This window comes from Anastrepha obliqua, chromosome 5, assembly GCF_027943255.1.
Source record: "Anastrepha obliqua isolate idAnaObli1 chromosome 5, idAnaObli1_1.0, whole genome shotgun sequence".
NCBI lineage: Eukaryota > Metazoa > Arthropoda > Insecta > Diptera > Tephritidae > Anastrepha > Anastrepha obliqua.
The window spans coordinates 67,743,602-67,756,958 of NC_072896.1; the positions used below are offsets into that span (position 1 = coordinate 67,743,602).

Here is a 13,357-nt window from a genome sequence, read left to right on the forward strand (position 1 = left end):
TATATCACTTAAAAGTAGAATATTATTATTCATGTCGATTGATAGTTTATTCTTCAGAGTCAAGTAAGCGTGGCTTAGTTAAGATATGAATATACATATTTGTGTACTTTTGATAAAACATCTTAAGGGGGGGGGGATAGGGTTAATTCCACTAAAAATATGTACTTATTTATGAATTTTTTTTGGAAAGATGATTCATGTAAATTTATTTATCCAATTAGTATACTGTAAACTCATATTCCAAAAATATTTTTAAAAATTTTCACAAGAAAATATACAAAATTGAGCCGTTGACAGCAGATCTACGCAGACGTCTCGAAAAAAAGGCAACTTGCCGTGGACAGTTTTTCTCAGCATTGGATCATCTGAAATCAAAAAATCAAAGAGTTTTCATTAGGTAATCAATTGTCCGAGGTAACCCTGTCGAGTTTTTATTAAAAAAAATTTTTTTTCAAATTTTTTTAACATTTGAAGTAGAAGTGCGATTTTTAGACGATAAATCGCATAATATTGTTTATTGTAAAATAAATAAAAATTGAAAAAAAACCTCTCAGGGTTACCTCGGTAATTATGTAGAGAAAGTGTGTACAAAATTTTAGGAAGATCGGTCGAGTAGGTTCAGAGAAAAAGTGTCCACCGACTTGAAAAACGTCGTTTTCCAGAAAATCGATTTAAAGTTTTCCATAGCCGGTAGCCGAGTCGGAGCGGCCAACGGTTATAATGCTCTAACTTTGTGAGTTTTGCACCGATTGACTTAAAATTTGGACACAACATTCTTGAGATTATGTACATTCATTTTCTCAAATAAACCAAAATCGATTTTTTTTACCCTAAAAACCAGGCGCTAAAGCTAAATTGCTTACTTTTCGCGAAATACAATATTTAATCATTTATAGCAGCGGTCACCGCAGTCGAACGGGCTCAGAAGTTCCCGGGCTCAATTTTTTTCTACTAACGGTCGCCCTCGGAAGTCACTGGCAAGTGTATATCTGCCATAAAAAAGTATCTCATAAAAACATCATCTGCCACTCTGAGGTGGCATAAAGTTGTAAGTCCATCTATTTCTAGAACAATATCAGGACGCACAGCATAAATAGTAGGAGGAACTCCACCAAACACCGAATAAAGGGTGTAAACACTAATTACATACATATGTTTACATATAGATATCTATATTGTATTGTATAATCCATTTATAGCCGTAGCTTAAGTTACCACTTAGTTAAAGTTCAGCAAAAAATTAAGTTAAGTTTACAGAAACAGAGTTTATTGAGCTCCAAGCAAAAAATGTTAAGTGGCATGAGTTGTTTTGTCAAAAGTCCACGGATATTGTTTTAGGCAGCCTCTTTAAACATAAAAATTAAAAATCGTGATAAAAAATTTTGCCATTCAAACATTTTTTATTGATATTATGGAAACTCTGCTGTACTACTGCGAAAATTATCCGCCTAATTTAATTTAATTTTAGCTACATATTTCAAAAATTTCTCGCAACGCTGCTAAAAAAAGCTAATTTAAGTGATTGAAAATGCTGAAATTTATTTATTTATTTATTTATTTGCATAGTCTATGAAACAATAATTTCTTACACACTAATAACAATTATACATAAATTAGGGCATCGTGTTCAGAATATCAGCAAAAATTGTTTTAGGCAAAGAAAAATCAAGATCGATAGATGTTAAATTTTGGTTAAATTCGCAAATAGCTCTTCAAATAGGTGCATTAGGTGCATAATTCGTTTTAACATTATCTACATAGAAAAGCAACGAGCCCGAAGGTACCTCCGTGGAACGTAAGGTAAATTTTAAAAACACCTGCTCGCGCTCTATCCTATCAATGTCGAACTGGAGGAAAGGTTGCCAGATTATTGCAGCATACTCCAGATGCGAGCGAACAAAAGAGACATAAAGCAGTTTTATGGTGTACGGATCAGTAAAATTCAGTGCTATTACGCCATATTAAACCAAGCATAGCGTAGCCTTTTAACCGACAAAATTAATAAGATTTTACTATCTCTTTCTAAACCTTTACTACATTTCAATGAAATATTTAAATTTTTAAACATACCTGTTAGTTTGGTACATTCCGAAATTGATTTAATTAAATAATACCAATTTTTCCTACTGAATATTTTATTGCTCCAGAAGCAAACCCTGCTGAGTTCAGACGGTTCTGTCAAAAACGCCCAGAATTGTTTTTGTGTTATGTTTTTTTATTTTATACTGAATTCTTTTTTGTCTGTTTTTCTGTTTGTAAGAAATACATAATGGGTTTTTCAGTAAGAGCGCTTCAACTTTTGAACTTTTTGAATAAAACACAAACGGTTTGACTTTTTTAACTAATTTTTTTTTTTATTATCGAGTTTGAACATATATATTTAAGTATGAAATTCGATTTCTTTTGCATGACCACCGCGTGCACGTTTTACGAAGTCCAATCGTTGAACCCAATTTTCGACCACTCTTTTGCATAAATCGGCCGAAATTCCAGCAATTTCGCGTTCAATATTGGCTCTGAGCTCACAAATCGTCGCCGGCTTGTTACTGTAGACCAATGACTTCACATAACTATACGGGACGGCTTGTTGAATGGACCGTAAAATGACCGTAATGCTCTTAAAGTAGCAGCAACAGAACGATTATTTTCATAAAAAATTTGCACGATTTGCAATCGTTGCTCAAGTGTGTAGCGTTCCATGACAAAATGTATACTAATGAAGTTTACAAATGACAAGCGAAAAATAAAAAATATTGCGTCGTTCGCCCTCCCTATCGGAAAAAGGTTGAAGCGCACCTATTAAAAAACCCTATACAAGTAAATATTGGGATATGTGAAGATTTTTTTATTCTGTGTTCTATTTTTTTCTTTGGTATTCCGTTTCTAAAACATAGTTTACGTGTATAATTTTTGCTTTGAAATTGGCAAATCTGTTACAATTTTTTATAAAATCTGCTGCGTTTGTATTATTGAAGGGTGGGAACACTGGTTATCAATTCTCTGGCTTCTCCGAATATAAATTCTGGATATTGTAACAGCTTAATCTCCTTCCTATCCGAATTCGAACCGCACGTAATCAACATAGGTCCTGCTTCTCAATGAATCCCTGGAGAGCTCCCCGAAAGGGAACTATCTCATCCCTTGCCCTCTGAAAATAACTAATTTAAAGCCCGTTATGACTTCAGATCGAGCTCATTAAAAAAAGAACGTTTCTTACGGCTATCGGCGATGAAAGTTGATTAGAAATGCGAGCTGTCGGTTCTACGTTAGCCGAATGTAAATCCAAACCGAACGTAAATCCGTCTAAGAACTATTATCACTTCAGCAGCATTATTCAAAAGAATATACATATATATGCACAATATATACAACATATATACTATATATATATATATATACATATATATAAATATAATTGGCGCTTACACCACTTTTTGGGTGTTTAGCCGAGCTCCTCCTCCTATATGTGACGTGCATCTTGATGTTATTCCACAAATTGAGGGATCTACAGTTTTAAGCCGACTCTGAACAGCAGATATTTTTTATGAGGAGCTTTTCCATGGCAGATATATAATACACTCGGAGGTTTGACATTTCCTGCCAAGTGGTGACCGCTATTAGAAAAAACTTTTTCTTCATTTTAGTGTTGCACGAAGACTCGAACCTACGTACTTCGAATTGTAATCACGCACCAATCTTTTCGGCTACGGCGGCTGCCAACATGGGGAATATCACACTTAAAATACAAAATTAATCACCTTATTTTACAGCAAATCGCGTCGCGTACGCAATCATATTTGACATTTGTGAACTAGAGAGCTGCACTTTCTTTATTTGGAAAAAAGTTATTCAAAAACTAAATTGAATGATTAATTTGCATATATTTTTGTAAATTATTAAATAAAAATATACAAAAATTCGTTTATCAGTATAATCAAATTTTATTTCCACGAATTACTAAAAGTGTATCATCCTTCTACTTTCCAGAAATGACAAAACCAATTCACAACATAGTCACGCGTACACAACTACGGAACAGGCGAATCTCGACAATGGCGACTACCTAATGATGGTCAATAATTGCGCCGACCTTTTAAGCAATTTTCGTATGAAGCACAAACTTGACGACTGTGAGAATAACTCCTAGTGTAGTAGCAGCAGCACTAGCAGCGGTGGAGAATTTAGTTTTAATTAAATGCGTAAAGCGAGCAAACAAGTGAGAAGTAAAAAAAAACAAGGAAAAAGTAAAAAGTAAAAGCGAAAAAGAAAGAGAAACATTATACTAAGACACAAACAAACAAAAAATAATAATAATAATATAACAATGGCAACTAAACTAACACGAAAACTAACTGCAGAATAATAAAAAATTAAAAGCAAGAATAGGAAGTCGAAGAACAGAAATGGAGAATCGAGAGTGTCTAAATGTGTCAACTCCATTTTGGAGAGTTACTAATAAATTAAATATCAAATATGAGTAAACGAAGTTATGTCATTAGAATTCGTAAGTGGAACAAGGCAGCGTATTTTGTGTATGTCTACTTCATTCCCTCTAACGCAGTTGTAACAAGACAACAACAAAATTGAAATAGAAGAAAAAAAACAATAAATTTTATTTGTAAGTGTACGAGCATAATTTTAGGCGTAAAAGCAGATCGCACGTGATTTGCTCCATGCATAGATATAAACTTACATACACGTAACGTTGTTGTTAACGTACTACATATTTTTTTCGAATAAACTGTTATATTCTGCCTTATTTTTCACACATACTCCCAACTTCCATTTGTTCTGTCCTGATTTGAACGCAATGAATTTGTAACTTGTTTGTTAAGTTTGCAGCATATAAATGTATTTAAGTTTTGTTAAGTGCTTATTTAGCTTTAAGTGCAACGCTAATTAGTTAAATTAAAATTTTATTATCTGTATACATTTGTATGTGTTTGTGGTATGCAGGTATGTTTGTACGAGTGACGTAAATGTGAAAGCAATTCAAAACGCCGTCTAGCCAGTTACAGATGGCTGTCATATATGCGTACATACATACATACATAGCATACGTCGCAGATTAAGTGCGCTTAATGTTAATTTCTGATTTTTGTTAATTATCTTTACACTTAGTTCTTAGTTAAGTTTAGCATAATTAATATGATATACTTGTTTCATATATGTATGTATGTAAATTTGTTCGGCTCACAATTGTAGCAAATGTAGAGAAATTCGCATAGGGGAAGTGAAGGAAAAACATACATAAGGAAAAACATACAGTACAGTTTTTGCGATATTGATAAGAATTGCCAAATTTTAAAAGACAATTATTAGGAGCGTTGTGCGAATGGAAAGAAGAAATACAATTTTTTTGTTACTAATTTACAAAACATGTCAAAAGTTTTAAAATTGGAGTGGAGGTATAAATAGTTGTGGCATAAATACATAACATAAGAATTTAAACTGTTGAAAATGCATATAAGGAGGACGAAAATAATTTCCAGAATAGATTTAGTAATTGGGAAGCAAAAAGAACCTTCCTGTATGTATATGAAATGAGAAAAATGTCAACTTTTGTTTTAGCTCATTTGGGCATACGAAAAGCACGCATAGATAAGAACAATAATTAGCTTACGATGTATCTAAACTTTGAAAAGTAATTGTTTATCATCGCTCCAAGAGAAGCTTTATGTTGTTGTTGTAGCAGCATAAACATTCCCCATACATATACGGGCAATTCTGCTGAAGTGACAGTTCTTACCAGAAAAAAAATCCAGATCGTTCTGGTTACGTAGAATCAACTGTCGCGGCTCATCTTACACCTAAAAGTCCTAGCTGATACTTTTTGTATATATTTTAATAAATGCATTTCACGTAAGCGCAGTCTAAAACGCACCAGCCTCGGTGCTTATAAGCGCGAAATACTGGTCATAGATATTTTTAATATAGCGATAGCCTTTGTTGCAACTAACTAACGTAAAAAGCCACAAACTGTAATTCCAGACGGTCGCTCTAACAAAATTTTTCCACACAAAAAGCTAATTTGTTCCAAATGTATTCTAATTTATTTTAATTGGTTTTGTGCGGGAAAATTTCTTAACTTTTGGCAAATAAACTGCTTTAAACATATTTTTATTGCTTCTATAATGAAGCAAAGCATTCCTTAAACACTCATGTATTTTGGAAAATATAAGCGCTGCTGTTGAGCAACTGAAAACTTGGCTTTTCTCGCCATAACCACTTTTTTCATACAACCCACTGTCCAGGTGGTGTGATCCGTTGCAACGCAATTTTCTCCTGACTCCCGCCATTATCTTAGGTGATCGCAGTGTTTAATGCAACTAAGCTGGTAGTTACTGTATTTTCATGCATCTTCAGGCCTTGTGCCTAGATCTGAAACGAAAGCTCCATATTATTGATTTCATATATCAAAGCAGAGTACGTGCGCATAGTAAGTGTTGTAACGGAATACATTTTGGAATAATGCCTGCCTTTTGCTTTTATCTGCCATATTGAGAGCATTTGTATGTATAAGGTGTGGTTTAGACGAGCAGTTAGCATAACTCCGACTTTCAGTGTTAATAAAATTTCAAAAAAAAAAGAATAAAAAAACTCAATAAATAAAAAGGTCGAATTTGTTGTACATTCATGTTAACGCGAGTTCATTAAAGGTCCTGGCAATAGACCAGCAATACAATTGTTTACATCAGAATGTCTCATAAAAGTAGAAAACAAAATGAAAGTAGTGAATTGTAAAGGCAAAATAGAAAAAACTAATAAATTTATTTGTCGTGCTGAAATTATTTCAAGATATTCGTAATAACTTAAAATTTAAATAGGTTAAAAAATTTCACTTTCCAAATAAAAAAATTTAATATAAGTAATACGTTTTGTAAATAAATGTTGTGTTGACATCCGAATGTACACGTCGAAAGAAAAAGAAACAAATCAGCTGGCCTACTGCTACCACTTTTAATAGATCCGTCTTGATACATATCTGTTAATTTTTGGCATACAACTTATGAGAGTTTTAACAGGTTTTGCTGTAAGGTCAATAAATTTTGATCTATCATAGAAGAATCCGGTATTTTATTAAGCTGGTTAGCTAAATGACGGCTATGGATGATTAATTGATTAATGTTTCGTGGAATGCAAGCAATCTACTGCCTGGCAAAAAAAGTGCTAAGTCGACTTAAGTTGTTTTATCAAAAGTACACAAATATATAACTGAGCATATCCGTTTAAGTAATATCTGAACTCAATACATAAATTGTAAAAAATATCAACTTTTAGTTGCATGGTTTGACCTCGTAATTTTGATGTTAGATTTTTAAAAAGCTCAATGAGGGCATACTAAACGCACTTGTAGATAAGAACAATAATTAGCTTTCGAGGTATCTAGATTTTGAAAAATAATTCTTTGCCATCGCCCTAAAGGGATGCATTCTGAAAGTGTGAGCTTAATCGTATCCAAAGCGATTACTGAGCTGTGTTGTTGGCTTTATTTGATCTTAGTGCAACAATGTATAGGGTTTGTGTTGTTGTTGTAGCAGCATAAATATCCCCCATATATGTACGGAGAATGCTGCTGGAGTGACAGTCCTTGGCCGCTTATAAATCCGGGTCGTTCCGGTAACGTAGAACCGACTGTCGTGGGAACGTCTATGGGGTCTCAACCTTTCACAAGTCGTGCGGATAGCTTAACTAAACTGATATGATATGAAGAGTTCTTGAAGCCGAGTCAAACTGTATGTTGAAGCCGTTATACACGCACATTCCAAATGAGTAGCATTGGCCGTATAGGAATCGCGAGAAATGCTTTGAAAAATGTTGAACTTAAATTGGAATTGTTGTTTCTGTAGTAACATTGTCTAAAATTTATATCAAAACCTTGTATGCTTAGAATGCCACATAACCGCTGGCCAAAGGCACGGTGCCCTCCACTCCAACAAGCCAACAAAAATTAAAGCGTGATAAGAATTTTTTTTTCATTTTGTCGCTAGTAAAAGGCTAATTCTTCCCACACATTTGAAAGCAAAGCGAATTTAAATTACGCGCAAAAATGCCAAAATTAACGAAAAACTAAACAAAAAATTGTGAAAATGCGCCACTATGAAAGGGTTTCCATTTACAATTTACCTATTACAACTAAAGTAAATAATTTGCACATAAAGAAATAATTATCTATATTTGTATAAACGACGTACTGTATTGTATCGATGATTAACATTTATAATTTATACCTAAAACTACAATTGTAATTAAATGATTATCATTAGACTTCAAACAACAATTTAACCACTTACCATAATTAAATTAATAAACGAAGTGCAGAAGCAGAGAGAAAAATGTTTACTTAGTCTAAAATTAAATTAAACTTTAACTTTAACATTAAATTACTAAACTTAACCACAAATGCGTTGTATTGTAGCCCAACAAATAAAACAAATAAGAAACTAAAATTTAAATAATACATAACTACCATACCTATACATACATACATTTACATATATATAGCTAACAATTTCGTTTAATTACATATTTACGCTGCGTGACAAAATAGAGCTATATTGTATGGTATTGTATTGTAATTCTACTGAAAAGACACTAATTAAATTAATAATTAAACAATAAAAATAACAATAAATTATAGAACCAATAAATAGTAATTCTTTTTGAGAAAAAAAAGCAAATGAAATCTTAATTTGCATCTTCATTTATTTGGCATTTAATGCTTTGAACGCAAACATTACAACTGCATTTCTAAACATACACACATACATACACACATTCATGTGCTTGCATGCATGCAAACATGCAAACGCACCTCTGCATTGAGGAGCACATAGAGTTTTACTAAAAAACATTTTAAAAAGCAAACACACATACATACTCAAAACCAAAAATTCTCCTATAGCAAATCACGAAATGTTAAGAAAAAAAATTATAATAATCAGTTCCAAAGAGAAAAACATCAAATTGCATTAAAAGTCAGCCCTAAGCTCATTTTTGTATTTGTGACAAGAAATGCTGCTTTATCAAGAGTTTGCTGTACACTATTCCGCACACGCATGCACCAATGCTTATTCACTAATACATACAGCAATAGTTTAGTAATAGTAGCCAAGGATTTGAGTCGCCGGGACGAAATGTAAAAAACGAAGAATAAACAAAAAAAAATAAAAGAATAAAAATTGAAATAGTCAAAGGTATGAATGGGAACTTTAAAGCAGGCTCTGTGCTTTTAGGTTAAAAATCTATTGTAAAAACAAACTTTCCGTAAATCTGTAGATAAGCTATTTCTGGAACAAGCGACACAATTGTTTCGCATCAGTACGAAACAACTACTTGTTTAAGTGCCACACCCCCAAGCTAAGAACTTTTTCCGTACTTTCGAAGAGTTATGCAGGAAGAAAAAATACTCTAGCCTCTCTATGTCTGTGTATCCGGTGCATTCAAGTGAATCTGATGATATTTGGATACTGAATGCAAAATATGTATAGAAAAAAATACTTCCATCCTCACTTACTACCAGTTTCGGCGCGCTTTGTAGAATTTTGGGAGATTCGCAACAGAAATCGATTACTGAAATTCAGTATGGAAACGTTTGCTATGAATTAAATCAAAGTGAATGAAACAATGTGTATTAAGTACTGACGGCAGATCAACTAAGTCAAAGCAAAAATTAGAAGGGTGTTTACATTACCTTAGTCCATAAATGATCATTCAAAGTAGAACCCACATTCCTTTTTAAGTCATAACTTATTTTTTTTTTTTAATTTAGTAATAATTTGTTATATACCGATGACCGTAAATTTTGAAATTTAGTAATAATTTGTTATATACCGATGATTCAAAGTAGAACCCACATTCCTTTTTAAGTCATAACTTATTTTTTTTAATTTTATTACTAAATTATAATATATACCGATGACCGTATCTGCTAGTACCTTAGCTTTAATTATTTATTTATAAAACAAACTAATAACAGTAATAATAATAATAATATCTATCTTCTGGGGCTCAAATTTCTTGTTCAAAAACTTACTAGAAAATTAATTCTACATTTAGAAAATTTGTTTTTAATATCCTCCATTAAAAGTATATTATGGCTTTTCTCTAATAGATATTCACTTAATTTGAATCCATTAAGTAAATTAAACTTTTTTTCTAAACATACAATTTTTGACAAAAATTCTGATTTTGGTTTTTTTGTACCAGTTCCATTTAGCTTCTTTTGAAACTTTGCATTTTAATGTATGTAGTTTGTTCATGCCTGTAAAATGTTCTAATCCACCTTTGAATTCAATTCATTTATAATACTTTGAAAAGCACGACTGGGAACTGCAAACATTCCGATTTCGTTGCTAAAAGTTGTTCTGCATCAAGGCGCAAAGTATTGGCAAAGTAGAAAACAAAGAATGAATTCGCTTTGTTTCAATCTGTGGTACCTGCCACATGGACACAAGAAAAAAAAAATCAGTTGAATTACCGATACCACCTTCAATAAATTCCCCTTTTTTTGCATATGGAATACGATTTGCTTAACATTTTTATTCCAATTATTTTTTTTTTTTTGTTTTTTGTTGAAACTGTTTTTAATTTTATATTTTCGTAGCTGAAATCATCAAGCGTCTTTCTTTTCATAAACTGAGTGACAGGTTTGAAATTTACAATTAAATATTGGTAATAGTCATGTGAGGAGTAAGGAATGCCAACGCTTTCTGCATCGAACGCAATCTTTTTCTTTGAATTTGAATTAAAATTGCATTTTTCACAAAATGGTTTGCTTGATGTGTTTTTTCTCGATCGTTACACACTATGATTCAATTATTAAAGGTTTGCTCACTAGTGACATTCGATTTTTGACACTCTCTTACAAACGATTCTATTTAAGAAGGTTAATAAAGTGGAAAATATTAAATCTTTTTTGGTAAAAATGGCAGCAAAAAAGTATTTTCTTACTTAAATGGAAAGACTCTGCGAAAGGTTTAAAAAATAAATTTTAATTAATATTTGAAGGCAAAGAATGGTACAAATAGAAGTTATTAGCGGAAATTGCCAAGTCCAATATTGAAACAAGAAATTATTTCACTTAATCCAAGATTTTATTTTGTGAATTCGTCAATATGAAACTTCTTTGTTAAAAATAAATAAATAATTGGCACGTACAATTCTGTTAGGTGTTTGGCCGTGATCCTCCTCCTATTTGTAGCGCGCGTCTTGATGTTATTCCATAAATAGAAGGTCCCACAGTTTTATGTGGAGCTTTTTTATGCTGGTACTGTGCTTTGCTAAGCCTCCTCTGGACACTTCATCCGTCCATGGCAAGGTGGGCTCATTGGAAACTAGTTCCGTCAGTCCCAACTTTTTTATAATGAGGTATGAAATTTTAATAAAAAATAAATAAAACTTTGTAAATTCTCCACTCATCGATCTCGGATTGCCTCAATTACTCTATCATGTCCTCACTTAAGCGGTTTGTATTTCATGTTATACCATAGTCCTGAACATACTGATGAAAACTCTTCAGCGAGTTGTTGCTCGTAAGCAGACCATATGGAAAATGAAATGTTTTTTCTACAAATTTTACTTTTCCTCCACTTTTACTCAAAATTTCTAGAGCTAGCAACCCAGTCTCTTGCTAAGGGAGCCGATTTGTCAAAAGAGAACGAGAAAGCTGCTTACTGAGCAAACCTTTTATCATTGAATCGTGGTTACACACATTGTTTTGCTCCAACAATTTTCTATCACAATTTTCAAAAGCAAATTTAGTTTTTTATTTTTTTGTTTTTACACCAATATTTTAATTTATATAGGCTGTATTTTAAAAATGTGGTTCAGGTACAGGGACATATTGCGAAATAGAGGCAAAATGGGAGGGGTCCTAAATTCTACATTATAATATTCTTTTAGGAAAAAATTCTTAGAAAAATGTTAAACGAATTCTAAGTCACCTAAATTCCTTTGTATTTCACCATTCCGTAAAGACAAAATAATGTAGAATTAATATTATGGGTATCGAAATTCTGTATACAAATTATTTGTGGGCCATAATTCTGCATTATTTAAAGTTATGTTAGAAAAACTGTCTGCTATGTTTTATGCCAAAATTTGTATTTATTAAAAACTCAAAGAGAATTGAAAACAGTGGACAGTCCAACTATCTGTTGGAATGATTTTTTTATTATATCTGGTAGATAATATTTCAATATTTCCGCCGCGGCTACATTCGATAAGTCCAATTTTTGACTGTTTTTTCCAATGACTCTGAATAATAAATCTAAATGAAGCTTCAATTTTTGCACAATTGATTCAATTAAGTCAATAGGCACGTAAACCAAGATCCTTACGTAAAATTTCGCCGTCTGCTTCAACACTTCTCTCTATGAAATTTGCGAACAGATTTTTTTTCCTTTCAAAGTCAATTTTCTCAATTTGGAAGCGTAGTGCTGGCATTAAACGTCCCATGATTACTTGCCAAATCTTACTGAACAGAAATGTCAACACAGACTTTTCATTCTCAGCTGTCAAATTATGGTTATCGATATCCAGAGTTCTCATGCAGCTGAAAAACTCCCGATATTTTCCATTGCAGTTAAGCTATGCTAACGTATGACAATCGAGGCAAATGAGAGGTGTCGCTGTGTGAATATCGATAAAAGATAATATACAATTCAGTTTTTACCGATTCGAATCGTTTCTGAAATTAGCACTGATTATTTTAATAACATATTATAATATTGATATACGAAGTGGTTGTTTTCATTATCCGTATGGTTCTCCCAGTTACATGAAATGACTGAATTACCACACTGGCACTCTCCAAGTAGCACTAAAGCGTCGTTTTCACAGAGTTACTATTACAAAAATTTACAGTACAGAATTTTGAAATACACCATTTGGCAATAAAGAAGTTCATCAAGTAGAATTATATACCTATATTTCCATGTATATACACAAAGTGGCGCAAAAATAATCACCCTATAGGAAGATTTATAATTTTTGAAAATAGCGTCGCACCTCAATCACATTTGACACTTGTGTAGACTAAACTGCAGCATATAAACAGTCAAGCGATGGAGCGCGTAAAGGTCAGGATAAAATTTCCATTCGTTTTGTTTCACTTAGTAAAAATGTTATTGAAAAGCAAAATTGGTGACGAATAATTTAGCGCCACCTTGTTCATATTGTGGCACCTGGTAAGATCAGCAAATTTTGGTTAGATTCGATTCAAAACATTTTTATGCACAGAGTCTTTAGCCGAAAGAATAAAATCCATCCACATACATACATACATATGTACATATTTGTAAGCTTGCTGTGTTCATTAATTAGCGAAATTGTACACATACATATATAGCAAAAG

At 32.4% G+C, this 13,357-nt stretch overlaps 1 protein-coding gene across 4 annotated transcripts in view; it reads left to right on the top strand.

Moving 5' to 3' along the window:
- LOC129248047 (mitogen-activated protein kinase-binding protein 1) overlaps positions 1 to 5,525 on the top strand; it is a 72,726-nt gene extending 67,201 nt beyond the window's left edge. For all 4 annotated transcript variants that reach the window (XM_054887463.1, XM_054887462.1, XM_054887459.1 and 1 more), the window contains one exon: positions 3,988 to 5,525. In XM_054887463.1, coding sequence (XP_054743438.1) covers positions 3,988 to 4,147 — 160 coding nt within the window. In that variant the 3' untranslated portion in view covers positions 4,148 to 5,525. The remainder of the gene's footprint in view (positions 1 to 3,987) is intronic.
- The last annotated feature ends 7,832 nt before the right edge of the window (positions 5,526 to 13,357 follow it).